Source organism: Carassius carassius, chromosome 43, assembly GCF_963082965.1.
Source record: "Carassius carassius chromosome 43, fCarCar2.1, whole genome shotgun sequence".
NCBI classification, from domain to species: Eukaryota; Metazoa; Chordata; class Actinopteri; order Cypriniformes; family Cyprinidae; genus Carassius; species Carassius carassius.
In genome coordinates this window covers 16,939,662-16,958,589 of record NC_081797.1, presented here as the reverse complement: position 1 = coordinate 16,958,589, position 18,928 = coordinate 16,939,662, and the positions used below count along the sequence as shown (strand labels likewise).

General features: G+C 38.8%; 1 protein-coding gene across 3 annotated transcripts; it reads right to left on the bottom strand.

The window, feature by feature from the left end:
• pkp3a (plakophilin 3a) lies at positions 1-18,366 on the bottom strand. 3 transcript variants are annotated; one of them, XM_059536991.1, is made up of 13 exons: positions 16,241-16,618; positions 13,273-13,379; positions 11,932-12,806; positions 9,249-9,372; positions 8,955-9,159; positions 7,441-7,615; positions 6,260-6,377; positions 5,993-6,157; positions 5,729-5,911; positions 5,494-5,647; positions 5,207-5,402; positions 5,026-5,113; positions 1-1,274 (listed from the first exon to the last, which is right to left on the bottom strand). In XM_059536991.1, exons 1-13 carry the CDS (start codon positions 16,464-16,466, stop codon positions 1,233-1,235), a joined length of 2,658 nt encoding a protein of 885 aa, XP_059392974.1. In that variant the 5' UTR covers positions 16,467-16,618; the 3' UTR covers positions 1-1,232. The 3 variants fall into 3 exon arrangements, with proteins under 3 accessions (XP_059392974.1, XP_059392973.1, XP_059392972.1); XM_059536990.1 differs by lacking the exon at positions 16,241-16,618 and adding an exon at positions 18,189-18,366 and having other exon boundaries at positions 5,729-6,157; XM_059536989.1 differs by having other exon boundaries at positions 5,729-6,157; positions 16,241-16,620.
• Positions 18,367-18,928: the final 562 nt, after the last annotated feature.

Sequence of the window (18,928 nt, the reverse complement as noted above, 5' to 3'; positions counted from 1 at the left end):
AACTCTTTATTTCCTTTTTATTGCTTTTTATATGAACATAGATCTATGACACTCACGCACATGCATTTTACAATGAAATTACGACAAATTAAAAAATATACTAGACATTCGATCATCAAAGACTTTGAAAAGAGAACATTCAATGCATTCTTAAAGGTCAGGAAGTTCAAGACCTCTCTGCGGAATCAAGTCTCCATCCGGTGGAAAAAAAAAGCATGTCTCAACTATTTAAAGACGGCAAATCCCTCATAACAGTCTATTTCATACACACCAGATTAAATATCTTTTGGAAGCATACCAACCTAAACCAAACATTCAACATCCATAATAAAAGTTTATACAAAATAAAAAAAAAGAACACTACGTGTAAGTAGAATTGCTTACAATCAAATGAATGCACATATTGCACCATATACAATTATGAAAAACAGAATAATTCATAAGTGAACAGAAATTATCCATATGTATTTGGCATATCGTGATGTTTCTTTGTTAAAACATACTTAATCAATTTAGTCAGTGGGTTTAAATGCAACATTTCCATTCAAACATTCAGATGGTATTTCACCAAGTGTCCTCATATCATTATAGTTAATATTTTTACACTTAATAATGACACATACTATCTGTACATAGCAAAACACCAAAAAAAGAAAGAAGAAAACCCACTAGATTTTTAAAACAGACTAGTAAGAAATAAGCAATTCTATTATGACAAGAAGGCTGATTAACAGCCCAAATCTCCCCAGAGATGTTTACAGCATTTCTGTGTATTATAAAACATATTACAATCTCCTTATATCATCTATCCCCTCACAATTCCAATGTTCCAGCTAAGATATCTTCCCTGCCATCATAATACAGATATTTTTCTACAAATATCCAAAAAAAATAATAATAATGAAACTGTTTTTAAAAGATGGATTAAATTCCCAAGATATAATTATTATATCATGGATATTCTGTGTTTCTGTATATTAATAGAAAAAAGATTATATACAGGCTACAGCCAGTATATAAATAAAAAGACATATTGCAATAAATCCCTGAGGATTTTTGGGAAAAATATAAAAAATACAAGGCTGAACAGGAAGTGTTCATCCTATACAGTAGCAATAAAGTCTTGTGTGTGTTATCCACTTTTCAGAATATTTATTTTGCTGGTGATCCGGTTATATTTTCTTTATCCATTGTCCTTATTAAATATCTTCTTGTTTGACAATATAATCCATTCAGAAGCCCAGGTCTGAAAAGTCTTCTTTCTGGAACCCTCTCTGTAAAACAACAAACCAAAAACAACACCATGAGTGAGTGACGCTTTTAATCTAACAGGCACATAGTTGTTCCAGGTAGCACACTGGCTAGCCTCCCAGATTTGAAGTAGAAGACAGAACACGTTTTTTTCTTTTTCTTTTTTCACCCATTGGCGTTGTATGGTGTGTTAGGACATGCTCACGAGGAAATCACCTGCAATCCACATCTTTGGGTGTGGCTGAACATCTCCTTCCCATATCAACACGCTTTAGCCGTGTATGTTTGTGTGTTTTGGAAATAAGCAACTCAAATATGAGTGTGTAAGTTCCCATCTGATTATCCAGTGTGATACGTATTCATTCGCATGTTTGTGTGTGTTATATGGGCTTTTAAAAAGTCTTCAAATAACTGGAAAATGTCTAGAGGGCAGAGCGGACTGACAGTCATCGTGACGTGCAGCTGTACTAGTTTGTAAAGACTAAAAACACAAAGAGACACATTCTGAGGGTTTTATTTTCTAAGCTGAATAAAAATAAAGACAAAATGGTAACAAATATAGATTTGTAAGATTTATGAAGTAAATGTTAGTGAGTCACACCAGGAGTAGTTGCTGTATGGTTGCTAGAGTGTTGCTATTTGGTTTCTAGGATGTTGCTGACTGACTCTTTATGAAGTCTCTATGATTTTCTGGTCTCTAGATATGGCTCGAGTCAGTGAGTTTCACTTATTTTTGTAATCGTTAATTTGGTCATTTAGAAAAGTGAATGAGTTTGCCAGTCTGCGTGATTTGAGGTTATTCGTGTCGGTAGTACAAACTGTGTGGGAACAGCTATGTACTGAAGTTTAATTAAAGGTGCTATGTGCAAAAATTGAGCTTAAAATATAAAAAAATGACCTACACGCATCAAAAGTATGAGAAGAAATAAGGGCGATTATGTCATTAAAAAAATGTCAAGTTATAGTGCTGCAGAGATATCAACCTTAATTAGCAGTAGCATTACTAGCCCCGGCCCGACAGGTGTCGTAATACCAGTTTCGGCCATGGGAGGCAGTATGCGGGCAACATAACCACCAGCCAACCTGCAATACACGAATAACTCGCACGGCTTGTGGGCGTACCTGAACCTGATGTCAATCGTGTGGAAAGTACAGCCCACTACTTCATTTCAGTTCAGGGAAGAGAGCGGAAGGATGACTTAAGCCCTTGGCAAGAGACCACCACCCGCTACAGGGAAACAACCGCGCTCGGAATCACAAATCAAATCCGATAAGAAAAGGAGCCGAACCAGAGTAAACATTAGCACTGCTTTCAACCTCTGAAGACAACTGATGGACCTGAAAGAAATGAGGTTCGACACCGAACTTGCAACATTTCTTTTGGATTGGTAAGTTAGATGCTGTTAGTATTTCACTCGAAGTTTGTTTTATATGTTTGTGTATTTTTTTTCGGGAAGTTATAACATAGAAATGTATCGAAGGCTGTTCTATAAACGTGCTAATGTTAGCGATGGCTAACCGTAGCTGCGTTTGATAATTAGCTAGCTATAACTTACCCATTTTTTTTATATCATAAGTAACCTGCTCTGTCTAGTCTGTTGGTCTCCGTGTCCTCTTTGCTTCGTGGTTTTTCTGTACGTGAGAAAATTGATGTGTTGCATGAAAGCGTGTGAAAAGAGTCAATTGCGTGTGTCTCACGGTGAATGCTTGAGAGTTGGCAGCTCTGGTTACGTTGGTTGGCGCTAGCTTGGTCAACATCAGCTGTCTGATGTTGACCAATGATGTTGACAGAATGCTATCTGTCAAATTAATTTAATTCCAATAATGTGTATATACAACTCAATGTAATATGAACAAAACGAATATGAACATATTCACTGGTAAAGGTGAAGGGGAGTAGCTTGAAGATGTCATGTTTCAAAATCACTTGACATCACCCAACGTTCCTCTGGAGGCAAAACGTCCTCTTATAGCAGCGGTTCTCAATTCCAGCCCTCGCGCCCCACTGCTCTGCATATTTTGCACGTTTCTCTTTGTTAACACACCTGATTCAGATAATCAGCTCGTTAGAAATGAACTCCGTGCATGAACTGTTTTTCAAATGTTCATTGCTCCCTACTCTCTGAGCAGGGGAAATCTGTTGAAGTTTACCTCACATCGAAACATTCATTCACTGATTTGTGCTGTGCAGCGTCTTTAAACATGGACAACTGTGACATCATATACCTCTGTAAATCAATACAATTTAAATTCACGTCTTGCACATTTCAATGCACTTTGATTGGAACATATAGCTACGTTCGCTTCGAACTGGAATCATGGCTCAATATCCTGTGATGTCCACTTCGCAGGGCACTTATGTTCGAATAGAACAAATGTCTGAAGCTCTAAGAGAAACGTTCAAAATGTGCAGAGCAGTGGGGCGCGAGGACTGCAATTGAGAACCGCTGTCTTATAGGCTTCAGCTATGCTCTAGGGTTGTTGTGAAGGTAGGGGCGGAGCATAGAGACTATGTCGTTTCTCGTTTGTTACTCTAGAGTAGACCAATTCACTTTATTGAGGCATACTGCCCCCATCTGGTATGGAACGTGGAGTATGACTTGATTTTTTTGCCAGATATGACAGATGGCACCTTTAATCTGCAGGTTGAAGCGAACCCCAAGCAACGTGATTTTAGAGGGATTTTTATAGCCCCTTCCCCTTGGTACACGATTGGGCCAGTTTTGGCTGCGATTGAGCTAATTTTGGCTGTGATTGAATGTTACATTTGCAGTTGTACATTGGTACATTGGTAAAACAAACATGAACAAGAGGCAGAAGCCCTCAAAATATGGATTGTGTCTGTAGTGCAAATTGCTGGGGGAAAAAAAATAAAAAAACGCTGTAGTGTCATAAACCATAAAAGATTAGTATATATTATTATTTTTCTTATTACTTACACTAGGTGAAGGTAAAAAAGATAAAAGTACAGAACATATTAACATTACATACAGAGAGGTGACTTGTAGAGCACCCTTTATACATGTATACATATAACAATAATAAAAAACGAAAGGTTGGTGGAGGTGACGTATTTCAGCTCTTGAGTGGAGCTCCACTCGCCCCCATGGAGGTGCAATTGGGCCAGTTTTGGCTGCGATTTGGCTAATTTTGGCTTTGATTGGGCAAGTTTTGGCTTTGATTGGGCCAGTTTTGGCTGCGATTGGGCCAGTTTTGGCTGCGATTGGGCTAGTTTTGCCTTCGATTGGGCCAGTTTTGACTGCGATTGGGCCAGTTTTGGCTGCGATTGGGCTAGCTTTGGCTGCGATTGGGCCAGTTTTGGCTTCGATTGGGCCAGTTTTGGCTGCGATTGGGACAGTTTTGGCTGCGATTGGGCTAGTTTTGGCTGCGATTGGGCTAATTTTGGCTGTGATTGGGCCAGTTTTGGCTGCGATTGGGCTAGTTTTGGCTGCGATTGGGACAGTTTTGGCTGCGATTGGTCTAGTTTTGGCTGCGATTGGGCTAATTTTGGCTGTGATTGGGCCAGCTTTGGCTGCGATTGGGACAGTTTTGGCTGCGATTGGGCAAGTTTTCAGTTCCAGTTGTTATGCAGACTGGACAACCCTTGATTCAATTACCCATACTATTGCAGAAATAGTTTATTTACAGGTGCATTTGTGTCACATGAGTAAAAATATAATATAAACGTTACTGGAATAATATATATATATATATATATATATATATATATATACACACATATACACACATAATTGACTTGGTCCTAATACTTACGCTTCTGTAATCTTTGTGTAGTTTCTTATACTGGAACATGTTGCTCAGCACTGTTGCCGCTGCTTTAGCAGCTTTCAGTTTAGCAGGGCTAAAATTTTCAATTGAAATTGCAACGTTAGTTTGGAAGCAATATAATTTTCTATTCATTTTTGTAGTAAATTTGGATGTCTTTTAGTTTTACCTGCTGTCATGGGACGTCTTGATGCCCACCAGCTTGGGCAGACCCTCGAAGAAGGCGATGTCTCTTGCAGCCACCATACTGCTGGTCACCAGGTTGTTGAGGGCTCCACAGATGTTCACCATCACATCACTGGACGGCTCCTTCTGCCGCCCATCGGCGGGGAGTTTGGAAAGCAAGGGATTTACCACCTTTGTGGCTAAAACAAAAGACAATGAGTACAATGAGCTCCTCTAAGGCCACAGAGATGCTATGGACTGAAGTTGTGTAGCTGAGGAAGGAAGCCTCACCCATGTCATTCTTGTCCTTGGCATGACGGGTCAGGTTTCTGAGGAAGCCGGTGAGAGAACGCAGCTCGAGATCGCTGTTGGTCTTCAAGAGATCCAGAATGACAGGCAACATCCTATTATGCTCCAACGCCACACGACTCAAGATGGACGGCCACTGAAACATAAGAAAGAGAGGTTTTGTTAAAATAACTGCTTTGTAACTAGCTGCAGTTGCTAATGTGATTGAAACTCTTACCCTCTTGTCTCCAGCTGTGATGTTCTGCAGGGCTCCGGCCGCGGCCTCTCGCGTTGTGGAGTTGAACTCGCAGCTCTGCAGCACCTGGTTATACACATCCACTATCTTAGGGTGCCAGAGCCACTCGATGTCTTTGGGCTGGCGGGACACTTCTGTAAATGTGGTGAGGTCCTGATTTTGTCTCTGGAAGAAACGACACAACATGAGATGAAGCTGAAGTTTGAGAATAAGAAGTGAAATATGAATTTGAATGCAGCTTCTTACGTCTTTGGCCTTCTTGCTATTAGGGGTGAAGCAGCCGATAGCTTCTGCTTTTGAGGAGCTCTGAGCTCGATTCGGACCCTCCAGCCGCAGAAGTGCTGAGGGGGGCATCTCATTGTACAGCTGAAAGGACAGATTCCTCAACACACACACTGCGTTCTCCACACCCTGAGAGAGGAACACACTCATGAATGGCCATGTGAACACACACCTCGCAGGCGGAGGCAACAACAGAAGCAGAATATAAAAAAGAGGGTGTTACACAATTACCTTCTCCTCCACTTTCTTGTCCAGCAAGCATTTCTGAATATAGCCAACCAGAGCATCTATAAGGCCACTGGTCCCTCTCATCTTCTCTCTGGTCTTCTCGTTCACCGAGCTCAAGTTCCTGTACAAGACAAACAGAAAGATATATCAAAGGTTGAATCTCACAAAAAAAGTGTATATTATATATGTACATTTAAATAAAAACATATATATATTAACTTAAACAAAAACATTTTTAAGATAAAGTGATTGTCTAAATATCATTGCTGTACATTTTCTTTAATCTATAACATATTTTCATTAAATAAAGTATTTTCAAATATAAAGTCAATATGAAATAAATAACAGGCCTAATAAATAATCCTAAAATCATCCTTCAGATTTTCTATACGTTTCTTAAAATAACAGATCTAAAAATATAATTAATGTTCTACAATTTTTAACAATTACAAAAATAAAAATAATTTTTATACTTTTTCTAAAACTAACCATTATAAAATATGCATAATTCTCAAAAAACTGTCCTAAAAATCTAATACATTTTCTATAATTTTCTAAAACCAATAGTCCTTAAAATGTAATTAATTTTCTTTGGTTTTCTAAAAACAACTGTTCTATGAAAAGGCATAATTTTTTTATAATTATAGACCTAAAAATATAATTTATTTTCTACAATTAACAAAAAATATTAGTCTTAAAAATATAATTAATTTTCCATAATTTTAAAAAAATTACAGTCTTAAAAATATAATAAATTTTCCATAAATTTCTAATAACAGTCCTAACACAGGCTTAATTTTCTAAAGAAATAGCATCCCTAAAAATATAATATTTTTTTTTTTCTAAAAACAACTGTCCTAAAAATAGATGTCTTTTCCTATCATTTTCTAAAATTAAAAGTCCTAAAATATATATTTTTATATATAATTTTTCCTAAAATAACCCTCTTAAAAATGACAGTCGTAAAATATGAAATATATAAAATATAGTTAGGTTTGGGTTTTGGGTTGAAGCATGACTCTTAAGTGTTCTCGTTCTCAGGTTTCCTAGCTGGGATGTGATTAGAGGCGATTTTCATTCAGTGAAGTCCGACTAAGTTCCTTCAGGAACAGGAACAAGTAAAGGGGAACCCAAAACAGTCTGTGTGTGTGTGTGTGTGTGTGTGTGTGTGTGTGTGTGTGTACCTGAGACAGCCGGTGGTGTTGAAGAAGATGTCAGACTCTGAGGGGCTCAGCTCAATGATGTCCTCGTCCCCGGTGCCAGAGAGGGGAATCAGAATCTTCTCTGTCAATTCGGGAAGAGTTTCTTGTGCCAGCCTTTGTTTCAGGTTATCCTTAGACGACAGATTCCACAGAATACCTACAGCGAATAGGAGCAAAGAGATCAAGAGAATGAGGAAAAGAGCATGGGAATGTGTCGTGGGAAATAGATAAGAATTTGAATAAAGATAAAGGAAAAAACAAAGTGGGGGAAATAATCTGAAAACTTTCAACCAATTTCACAAATCGAACTTCCTTGCAAAAGATTTACAACTTCCTTAGCTTTTGTTATGATGTCATCTTCTCAAATGCCGCAATTTTAGTGGTGGGATTCGCATTGGTAGATTTATTTGGTTTATTGGAGCTCCTGCATATCCAGACACGCACAGCAGCAAGGACCGGCATAAACCTGACTCACCAACCTTCGCTACAGGAGTCCGCTCATTCCACTGCACATGTCAAGACAACGTCGAGCAATAATTAAATAGTTTGATGCAATACTGAGAGATCAGGCAACGCCCTGCGTACAACACATGCAGATCCACATGCACACATATAGTCTGATGATGAAAAGCTCTTCGTACGTCATATCCCGAGTCATTTAATGGTCTACACTCACTTTTTCACAGCAATGCCACAGAAGAACCATTTTTGGTTCCACAAAGAACCATTCAGTCAAAGAACCATCTCTTTCTTACCTTTTTGTAATCTGAAGAACCTTCTTTCACCACGAAGTTCCTTTTGTGAAACAGAAATGTTCTTCAGATGTAAAAGGTTCTTTTTTGGAATCATTTAGGGAAAAAGGTTTTTCTATGGCATCATGAAGCACCTTTATTTTCAAGAGTGTAAATGGACACTGGAGCTCATTACCATGAATTAAAAAATGTTCTATATTTTCAACTACACACACCCAATTATCTTTGCTATTTGGTCAATTTTGTTGCATCTGTGTTCTTTAATATGTGCATTGTCAGTAGATCAACCGCATAACTTTCCACTCCCATCAGTACTTCTGCGGTCTCACGTCAACTTTCTCTGTTTAGTAAATCTGCGACCCAAATCATTAGCCTAGCTTCATGCAAACTTCAAACTCCACTGCAATCAAATGTGAATCTATTGCTATCCATATACAAGTGTTCCAAATCAGGCTTAATGAAATGTGTTATAGGCATCCAGTCTTAAGGTTTAGGTTGTTTTATGAATTTTCAGTCAAAATCCAGACAGAGATTTCACGTGAGGAAAAACATTTCCCTACGCAGATTTTGCAATGTTTTTACACTGATTCACCACGTTGACCAACCGTAAGGAGCTTGGTTTGAAAGTAATAAACTTGCACCCCCTGCAAAATCAAAGGGAAATCTTTCGGCCTTTCGTGTGTAACCCAATGGTGATTATACTGGCAGTAAAGTTAACTAGAACAGCGTGTCTGAAAAGCCCACCTGTGATGTTCTTGCGGAGTTCATCGTCTTGTTCTTTAAGGGCGTCTATGAGTTTGGGGATCCCGCCGGATTCAATAAGGGCCACTTTGTTCTCCATGTTCTCATAGATGAGGTTTCTGGTGGCGCCAGTGGCGTAGCGCTGCACCTCTTCACTCTCGCTGGTGTACAGCTCCACCAGGAGGGGAATGCCCTTCAGCTGGTTCACCTGAAAGAAAGAGAACTTCTACTTATATCCAAAACACACATTTAAACATTTCACTCAAATGTTTCTTTGCACGTATAGCGAGTACAAACCAGTTTCTTTGCATCATTGTTATGGTAACACTCATGCTGGATGTAGGCAGCCCCCAACATCTGAACATTTGGATCGGGATCATCAAGATAGGAAATGGCAGTCGGCATGTCCAAACTGTTGAGTCTATGGACGAAAGTACGAAAAATTTAAATATTCAATAATTAGCTTAGTAACATGCTAACATCAAACTTTATTGGAATTAATTGTGAACCTATTTGTGGCTTGAGCTGTTGCTAAACCTAAAGTGGAGCTTAAAAAATGGCTGTTTCTTTGTCAAATAATTCATATATCATCAAATTTCTTAACTAGTATTAATTCATTGTAGGAGTCAGCACTATTTGATGACACTTTTGCTCAACGGGACATTCCTTCATGTGTGTTTGTGTGTGCTGGTGCCTGTCGCTGGAGTGCTAGGAAGTGTGTGTTTCTTTCCCAGGGCGTGTGAAGTGTGAGGTGGCTGGACTGGTTTGGGTGTGCCTGCGCAACAGACTCGCTCTTCACTTTTAACACACATATAGGCAGGACCGGTCAACATCAAACAATACACAAGTGTGCGCACACACACACAGTGCACAGATAAGCTAAGTATGGGTGTACTGACAGGCTGTTAAAGCACAGTATGAATAATTTTATGCTTCAAAGGTCAGTCCTGCCCTCACTGTTATCCAAACTTACACACCAAACTAAATATTTTTATGAAAACAGCTAACAGAATTATTTGCAATCAGTAACATTCAGTGTTTGTGGTAAAACATAGTACGCCTCAAATAGCTATGGTACATAATTCAGGGAATTTTTGACCGACAGTAATAAGGAATCGTTTGCTAAGAAACATGTCATTTGTGGTGGAACACGTTATTTGTGCATTTCAAGCAATTAGGCCTATGTTTGAGTGGTAATTAGGCCTATGTTTTTTATGCTAATGGTGCTAGCATACTAATTTTGTGCACATCTTAAGTCATTCAAGCAAGATGTCATTCAAGCAGGGAAGTCGTGGCCTAATGGTTAGAGAGTCGGACTCCCAATCGAAAGGTTGTGAGTTCGAGTCCCGGGCCGGCAGGAATTGTGGGTGGGGGGAGTGCATGTACAGTTCTCTCTCCACCTTCAATACCATGACTTAGGTGCCCTTGAGCAAGGCATCGAACCCCCAACTGCTCCCCGGGCGCCGCAGCATAAATGGCTGCCCACTGCTCCGGGTGTGTGCTCACAGTGTGTGTGTGTGTGTGCGCATTTCGGATGGGTTAAATACAGAGCACAAATTCTGAGTATGGGTCACCATACTTGGCTGAATTTCACTTCACTTTTGACACCAGACATCCTTAGTTAGCAGTCACTGCAAAGTGAACAAAATCTTATATATATGTGTGCCAATTTCAAATCAATTATGGAATAATTTAGTGAATAAAATACAGAAAAGAAAATGTATTAAATAAAAGGTACTTGGTATTTGACTGTTTCCTCACTTAATAATCATTAACTTGACAGAGCAAACCAAAAGATAAGATTGCTCATAAGATTTGAATGCAAGTCTGGTATGAGCACAAAAGAAAAAAACAACTTCATGAACCTTATGTAACACCAGAGTGGAACAAAAAAAACTCCAAACAATAAAACCCATGCTGAATTATGGTGGGATGAGTCACAATCAACAGCACTGTAAAATAGCCAATGTAGAAGCACATGTGAAACATGTGAACTGCGCTTCAGTTCAACATTTCAAATTTAATTTGGCAAGTTTCTCTCTCAAGTTAAACAAGTTTCTGCTATTTTCAACAACAGCCTTAAAGTTGCCAAGAAATGCAAATTAATCTATTTTCTAAATGTTTTTAATGTTATAGTGACCAATTCATCTGTGCAAATGTTCCATTTCTTAAATATTGTCATTTTAAATAAAAACAATTTTAACTTGATCTTATTCATCAGTTTTTTTCCTGGTGACACATGCTGGACTTTTCCAATTAGTTTGTCCACATAAATTCCGCCCCATTCTTACAATCGGCTTCAGATCTATTTCCATCCAATCAACAGTTGATGGACAGAACCAAGTCTACACCCTACTTTTTACATTTTTACGATCACAATGCACAATACAAGATCTGCAGCTACTTCCATTTCCATACTCTCTTCTAGTGCTGGTGAAATAAAGCGATGCATCGCGAATCGAGAAATGATTCTGCACCGATTCTGAGGTTTTCGGAATGCATCGCGATTCTCTCTCAAATCGATTCGGAGGTTCGTTATTCAAAACAGATGGCACTGCATGCTTTAGAAACAGCTGTACTCTGCTTGCTTCCTGTTACTTACATACACTTGAACCTAAAATAATAATTCATAAAGTTCATAAGATTAGAAGTAAATTACAAGGGTGTTCACAGTGAGCTGTGTTCACATTAATCTCATGTAATTAAAGTATTCTGAGCCGAAGTGTAATTACATGTCGCTATTCAGCACACTTCTTCGTAAGCATATGAGTGTGCAGTTAAAAACGAAATTAGAGTGCCATCTGCTGTTAAAAACTCAGCTCAGAATTGATTCCAGAGAGAATCGCGATGCATTCATAATTGATCCAAGAAACGCGATGCAATGATTTATCGTGACAGCCCTACTGTCTTCCTGGCCTTGGCTCATTTGGGATGCATTTCGCTCAGTATTTTGAAACACCGAAAGCACATGTGTTCTTACCCGCTCAGGTTGCCCATGCTGCCTGTCATATCCATGCCGTCAAACACATCCTTGCCTCTCCCTACGCTATGCATGCTCCTGACAGATCCAGCGCGTGACAGCCGTCCCTGCTGCATCATGGCCAGGTTGCCCTGGGAGCCACTGAATCCAGCACTTCCGTACATGCCTGATGATATGCTGGCCGTGCGACTCGTTTGCCGGTTGTTGATTCGGCTGATGGTGCGGTGGGCAGGGCCTTTAAAGGATGTAGACTTAACGTAGACCTCCTGCTCCATGCCACCTCCTCCGCCGCCAGTGGCCAGCGTCCCACTGAGGGAGTGTTTCATGGTCGGCAGCGTCATAGAACTGACCTGCTGCTGTCCGCTCTCGAATCCGTTCACCCTAGAGCTCGAATACATGGACTGACGTGGGTAGGTGTTGGCGACGTAACCGTTGCTCATGTTCTGCATGGAGGCCTGTTGCACGTAAGTGGCATCTCGTTCTGAAACCAGGCTGCCGTCGCTGTCATCCTGCGCCGCCCATGAGGAAACCACGTGCCGCGGTATGGATGCCACACGCATGGAGTGCACGGACTGGGTGTCTGGGTCGCCCCCCATTCGGCTGAAGGATCGAGTCATTGCGTTGACCTGCTGCTGTTGCACTTGGCCCCCGCCACTTTGGTAGCCACCACTTTGGTAACCACCACTTTGGTAACCACCACCCTGGAAACCACCACCCTGGTAACCACCACCCTGGTAACCACCGCTCACAAAATCTTCTTGGTAATACGCCCCACCTCCACCACCACCTCCGGTGTAACTAATTTTGGTTCTTGGTGCAAAATCAATGGCAGAGCGAGATGAGTAACCACTAGAGTACTGGGATGGACGCGGGGCCTAGATGAAAAGAGACATTGAAGAAAAGAAACATTAAATATATGCAGAAGAAAAGAGAAATTGAAAATGTAGAACCCTATCAACAATAGCTATCGATTGATTAACATTTTTTATCAAATTGCATGTGCCAATGAATTAATCAACGCAACTCTACTTTTGACATGGTATCAACAGGTATACAGCCTATCTGGAAGTGCTTAGAGTGCTTAATGCTTAGACATTTCTAAACTTGTGATCTTTCATAAGTGGTTGTTGGTTAGAACTTACCTGTGAAATTTCACATCTAACTAACACAATCCCCATTACTCATTTTCAATATTTGGACAAGACAAGATGGATGTCCATGAAGCCACACACACACACACACATACACACAAGACTTCCTCAACTTGTCTCAATAAGTGCTATGTCTTTCAAACATGTAAACTACTGTAAAATATTTATGAAGAAATCGAAAGAATCCTACCGTCATTGGTCTGCCGGAGGCATACACAAAGGATTTAGAGCTGAAATTTGGAGTGAAATTTTGGCTCGTTGTTGAATATTTTGTCATCGTTGAGTAATTCCCAGACTCTAAGAGAAGATACATTAAATACAGAGAATTAATATAAATGCACATGTAATCTTGAAAACCAGTGAAAATGAATGAGAAAATAACATGAACTAGTTTTTATGGCCTGAGTAACCCTCTCAGTGAACTTTCTCGATGTGCCATCACATTCAACACGTTACTCACAACTGACTAAGAGCTCAGCTACAATGTATTTTAATCAGAAAAACAAGATCCATGATGTCAACTCAGTGACTGATCTGAACTAGTATACTACAACCAGCTAAAATTAAATCAAAGATTCTCATTGTAAAAATATGGCCGTTCAAATAGAAAATTTTCTTCAAAAGATATATAACCAATCAGTTAACAGTAAAGAACTAAAAGAAAATAGAAATCTAGTTTAAACCAATAAACTTCATTTGTTTTAAAACACAAAATTATTAACTATCTACACAACTCTAATTTGAAAACCTATTGTAAGCACTGAGTATTGTAAACATACAAACTATGCAGTAATTAAACTAATTACTTTGTTGTATAACCATGTTTATGATACCTTGGTACACAAGTTTGTACACAGGCATGCGTGTTTGTTCTTTTATTGAAAAATTTAAGATACAAAAAATATTAAATGTTGTGTTTTGTTTCACTTTAGTTCTTTGGTGGAACAACTAAACAAAAAATGTTTTATTTTGTTTCAATTTAATCATGTTTACTACAGCTTTATATGAAACATTTTTTTATGTAAACATCCATGTTTGTTCTTTGAACGATTAAACAAATGCATTGTTTTGTGTCCCTTTAGGTATGTTTATGATACCTATGCATGTTTGTTGCTTTAAACATTAAAAAACACATTAAATGTGTTTATGTTTCACTTTAATCATGTTTATTATAGCTTTGTATGTATGTTTTGATGTAAACATGCATGTCTGCTCAAATTAATTAAACAACTTTGTTTTGTATCATGTTTGTGACACTTAGGCTTGTACATAGGTTTTTCTACTTAGTGAACTTACTGTACATGCAAGTTCTTTTGCTTCCTTGTAGTCAGGTTTATGACACATTTGTATGCAAGTTTCTGTGTCTTATTTGAATGTAATCAAGTTGCTGAATGGATGGCATTACAGAGTGCCTACATTGTGGGAAATAAGTTACAGGTGTTCAGATGTAAAGCCAAAGATTTACTGCTCCGTAAAGTCATAAAGTCTGTAACTTAACAGCTAAGTCAGTATGCTCGGCATGTGTCTTTGATGACACTGCAAGTATAAGGCAAACTACTAGAGTTACATGAATTACCGCAGTGCAAGTTTACTAAAGGTTTAAAAGGTTTTTTTTTATTTTATTTTTTTCCTGGATCAGAAGCAGACTTGGGGCTAAGGCATCCAGGTTTGTTTCATCAAGGGCTTATTTATGTATCTACGGGCATGCAAGTACACGCACTTTAGTGTGTGTGTGTATGAATAAGGGAGTGGTATAAGCGTTTCATGAGTGAATAAGTGTGGAGTGAGTTGTAGACAACAGCCAGCAGAAAAGACAGAACCGGTCTGATGACTGAGACACTCCCAAAGTCCCTACCCAAAAAAACACACACCCTGCCTCACCCTGCCCTAGTGCATTGCTTCAAACTAGTGGAATTAAACACAAGCAATCACTAAGTTAGAACTAACACTTTAAGTGTTCAAATGCAGTTTTGTTTTAAAACAATCTATTTGGCATACATCTCTATCAAGCTCCTAACTAATGCTTGGTATTTTAATGTCAAGTCTAATTTTCAGACTTACAAATGCTTTCAAGACACGATACTGAATCCTGAAAGCGAGCTTGTAACAGGAAAACATAAGGATTTTCTAACTTGTCAAACACAGGTAAACCTCATAAACTGGGGTGCGGTTAACGTATCCGCTATAAGCACCAAAGGAAACAGCAATGGTAGACCCTCATAAAGCCAGGAATCCGATCACTTCCGGCCTTAATCGCAAACATCAACCACAAATTCTTAAACACTTAGAGGATTTAAGTACTTTCAAGTGCACAATAATGTGTACTAATGTGCTTTACAGTAGTACAGTAGTGCAAGTTTCTTTTGTCTTTAAAAACTAAACTTTGAGTAACTCCTGCCTATAATTCTGTGGATTAAAACAAGTAGATTGGATTTCTCTTAGGTTACAATTGATATTTAAGCCATTATGATTGACAGATCCAAATTCCCTTTCTTTTGTGCAATGCTAAGCACTTTTTTTGTCTCGAGTGGGCTGGGTTTTTCTAAGCAGAGCTTTGAAACTTTCACTCTCACTCAGTCATGTAACAGGAACTTAGATTACACCTGAACCTTGCTCAACTCACTCCTGTGAATTATTAACACAAACTAGAAGTCGCACTGTGCCACTGCCACATTATATATCATAAATGATACAGAAAAAAACATGCATTCAAAACATTCACATCCGATTGTAATACTTCATTTAAATCGCCACTGCTAAAGTTTTGTTAAAAAAACAAAGGTAAATGCAAACTAGTTCAGCTCAAGTCACACTAAAAATAATAATAATAATAAAATAAAAAAGATACATTATCTGCCATTGACGTGGGATATTTAGTCTTACTGTATATCCAAATAACAGAAACCATTTTTACCACAATTTTGCTCCTGGCAGTTTGTTTCTGATAACAATGTTGTTTTGCATACTTGCCTGGACCAGTACAGTACTAACCTGTGCGTGTGAATTAGTAAATAACAATGCTTCTTCTATTTATATCTAACAAATAATGACGTTCCCAAAAGTCAACCTGGCAGATGATGAGTAGATTAATAATTCAAAGTTGTTGTGTTATTGTAGATGTATTACAATGAGATCCGAGCGCACAGTGACACACACACCTGAGGCTGCGTGTTGTGCCGACGAGCCGTTCTGGCGCGGGAGCGTGGATTTCTCCGCCAGTCTCAGAGTCACCTGCTGGTGCACGCGCTTGAACCTCGCCTCCTCCTTGGCGTAGGTCCCGCCGTGCGCGAGCTCGGTCTCGGAGGGCACCGCGTAAGTGCTGACGGACGTGTTGGGCTGCAGTGCCGAGTGAAACACGTTCTCCGAGCTCATACTGACACTCATGGCGAAGCGACGATTGAACCACCGAGATGAAAGAGTTACAGTTCCTCCAGAGAGCGGGAAAGTAGATCCCCACGGTGCGAATCAATAAAGGCGTCTTCAGTTAGTCAGCTTGTGTTGCCCTGCGCTGATGCTGAACTACTGACGGCTGCTCGGAACCCCTCGGCTTTTTTGCAGGTGGGAGGTAAAGTGGGCGGGGCTTCGAGGTGAGTCATCAGTTACCTGATCCAGGTAAACTCAAGAAGGCACGAAGCAGGGTCTTTTTCATGATTGTTTATTCTATGTAATTGCGTTTTGAGTTAATAAATAGAAAATTATGTCCACTTTACATGTTTTTCTATTTCCCGCCAAAAGACTGTCTGTTTCTGTTTTCAAATGTTCTTCAAAATGGTTATTTTAGGAACTGTTAGCCGAAAGGTTCTTTGGGGAACCAAAACATGGTTCCTAAATGGCAACACAGAGTGTAGACTTTTTTGGTAACACTTTATTTTAGTGTTCGTTAGACATGTTACATCTACTTACTATAGTCATAACAGTAAATTATGCAGAATTACGTGCAGTAAACTCCAATTCTAACCATAACCCTGCTGCAAGTTGTTATTACTCAGTTCTTAAGTGTAAAAATTCACTGTAAAATAAAGTGTAACATCGTAATGGGATTTACAACAAATTGTTTAGGTTACACTTTATTTTAAGGTGTCCTTGTCCATATAGTTGCACATCTAAGTATTGAGAAATATTATTTAACTATAAGCCTATGGTTAGGATTAATTTCTTGTTACTATGATAGTAAATATGCTACATGTAACGTGTAACAAGGACACTTTAAAGTAAAGTGTTACCATTATTTATTATACAGTATATCAAGAAAAAAAACCTGTTTTTAAATTACATAAGTTTAATTAAAGATAGTAATTGAATAGGCTGACTAATTTTAGTAGGCCTACCTGACAAACATTATTTACAGTTTGGATTTTGAAAACAACCAAATATATATATATATCCCTTTTATCGTGAATATACAATATACTTTTGAATAAGTCACCAATGCTTTCATTATTGTAGACATCTTGTCATCGGTTCGGCGGGAATGTGCTCTGACATGCAGGTGACGTGTGTCTCGTTTAAACAGCGTGTTGTTATTGTATCTTAGCGTCGTCTAGCAACGTTAGAACCTTGGCAGATCACGCTGTATCAAGTTTCACCTTTTTCTAAAAACTCATGCATGGCTTGCTTTCTATAGACACAAAAACTAATATCAAATTATGATACTTTCCAGCTGTATTTTACCAGTGCCAAATAAACTCAGTAAATTGTGATAATTTTTAATTAAGTGTAATTCATCTGCACTTGTAAATCAAATAAAACACATACATTTATTTAAAACCCTGAGTTGTAATAATATTATTTCTTATAATTATTACGTTTATATTATTTGTTGAAAATGTAATCATTTTTCATAAAATATGCTAAATGAAGGTTTTCAGCTGTCACAGACACACACACACACACAAAAACCAAATCAGCATCTTTCTCAGCGAGTTAGTTATCAAATTCATTCACTCAGCACTGAGTCACTGTGACTGATACTGATTTCTGTTCAGACAACATTTGCATGCTCACTGACCAAACTGAATCATGCATTGTTCATATGCCATCAACAGTGTCCAATTATTATTCTGAGGTGAAAACAAATAGAAAGTGTTTGGCTGTGTCTTTACTCACCTGTAGGCCTATCAGGATTTAGCGTATAATTCCAGAGCTGAGAAAATATTTTGAGTGTGCTGTCTCGCAGATTGCTTGTGAAAATCTGACAGGTGTCAGAGAGAGGCAAGAAGTTATAGAATCTGCAGTGACAACGCCCTTCATCACATTGAAGAAGATACATGTGTGTGCATTGCTGGATCCCTTTCTGGTTACCAAGCCCCTAAATTAAGAAGGTGTGTGTGATAATGTGTCAGACGGTTACAGCAGAGAGAAAGAGAGAGACACAATGGGCGAGTCTGCAGGTGGAGGTGTGATGCAGACGTCAGGAGGATCGCAGGGTGCGAGCAGGGCTGGACAAACCTACAACCCCCACAATAGTATTACGTGCACTGACCAGCCAGATTAATCTACGGACCCTAAAGCGTTTGAAGGGTAGAGCGTCCTATAAAACAATATATGACTTTATACAACTTCAAACTAACCTTCGGCCGATGAACTTTAATCTTTTTAGGCATGGTTTTGTTAAGTCAACATTCAAAGTTTCCCATTTTATTTGAATGTGTTATAGTGTAATCATTGCCATTAGTTAATTGGAGCACAGAGTGAAATATTTCAATTGAAATCTTCCACTGCTGTTATTTTAATCATGTTTGTCACAGCATCAGGAGCTCGGGAGGCATCCGCTGCAGATTACAGTAGATGGTAAGTCCTGAACTTACACGTGAGTCACTTTGAAAAAGAAAGTTACATATTTAATA

Excerpts from the sequence above, each read along its gene's own strand:
- pkp3a (XM_059536989.1), bottom strand. The coding sequence starts at position 16,466 with ATGAGTGTCAGTATGAGCTCGGAGAACGTGTTTCACTCGGCACTGCAG. Across the intron at positions 9,373-11,931 it reads AGCATGGGCAACCTGAGCGG|ACTCAACAGTTTGGACATGC; the intron begins GTAAGAACACAT and ends TTTCGTCCATAG. Across the intron at positions 5,403-5,493 it reads CAAGGACAAGAATGACATGG|CCACAAAGGTGGTAAATCCC; the intron begins GTGAGGCTTCCT and ends CTTTTGTTTTAG.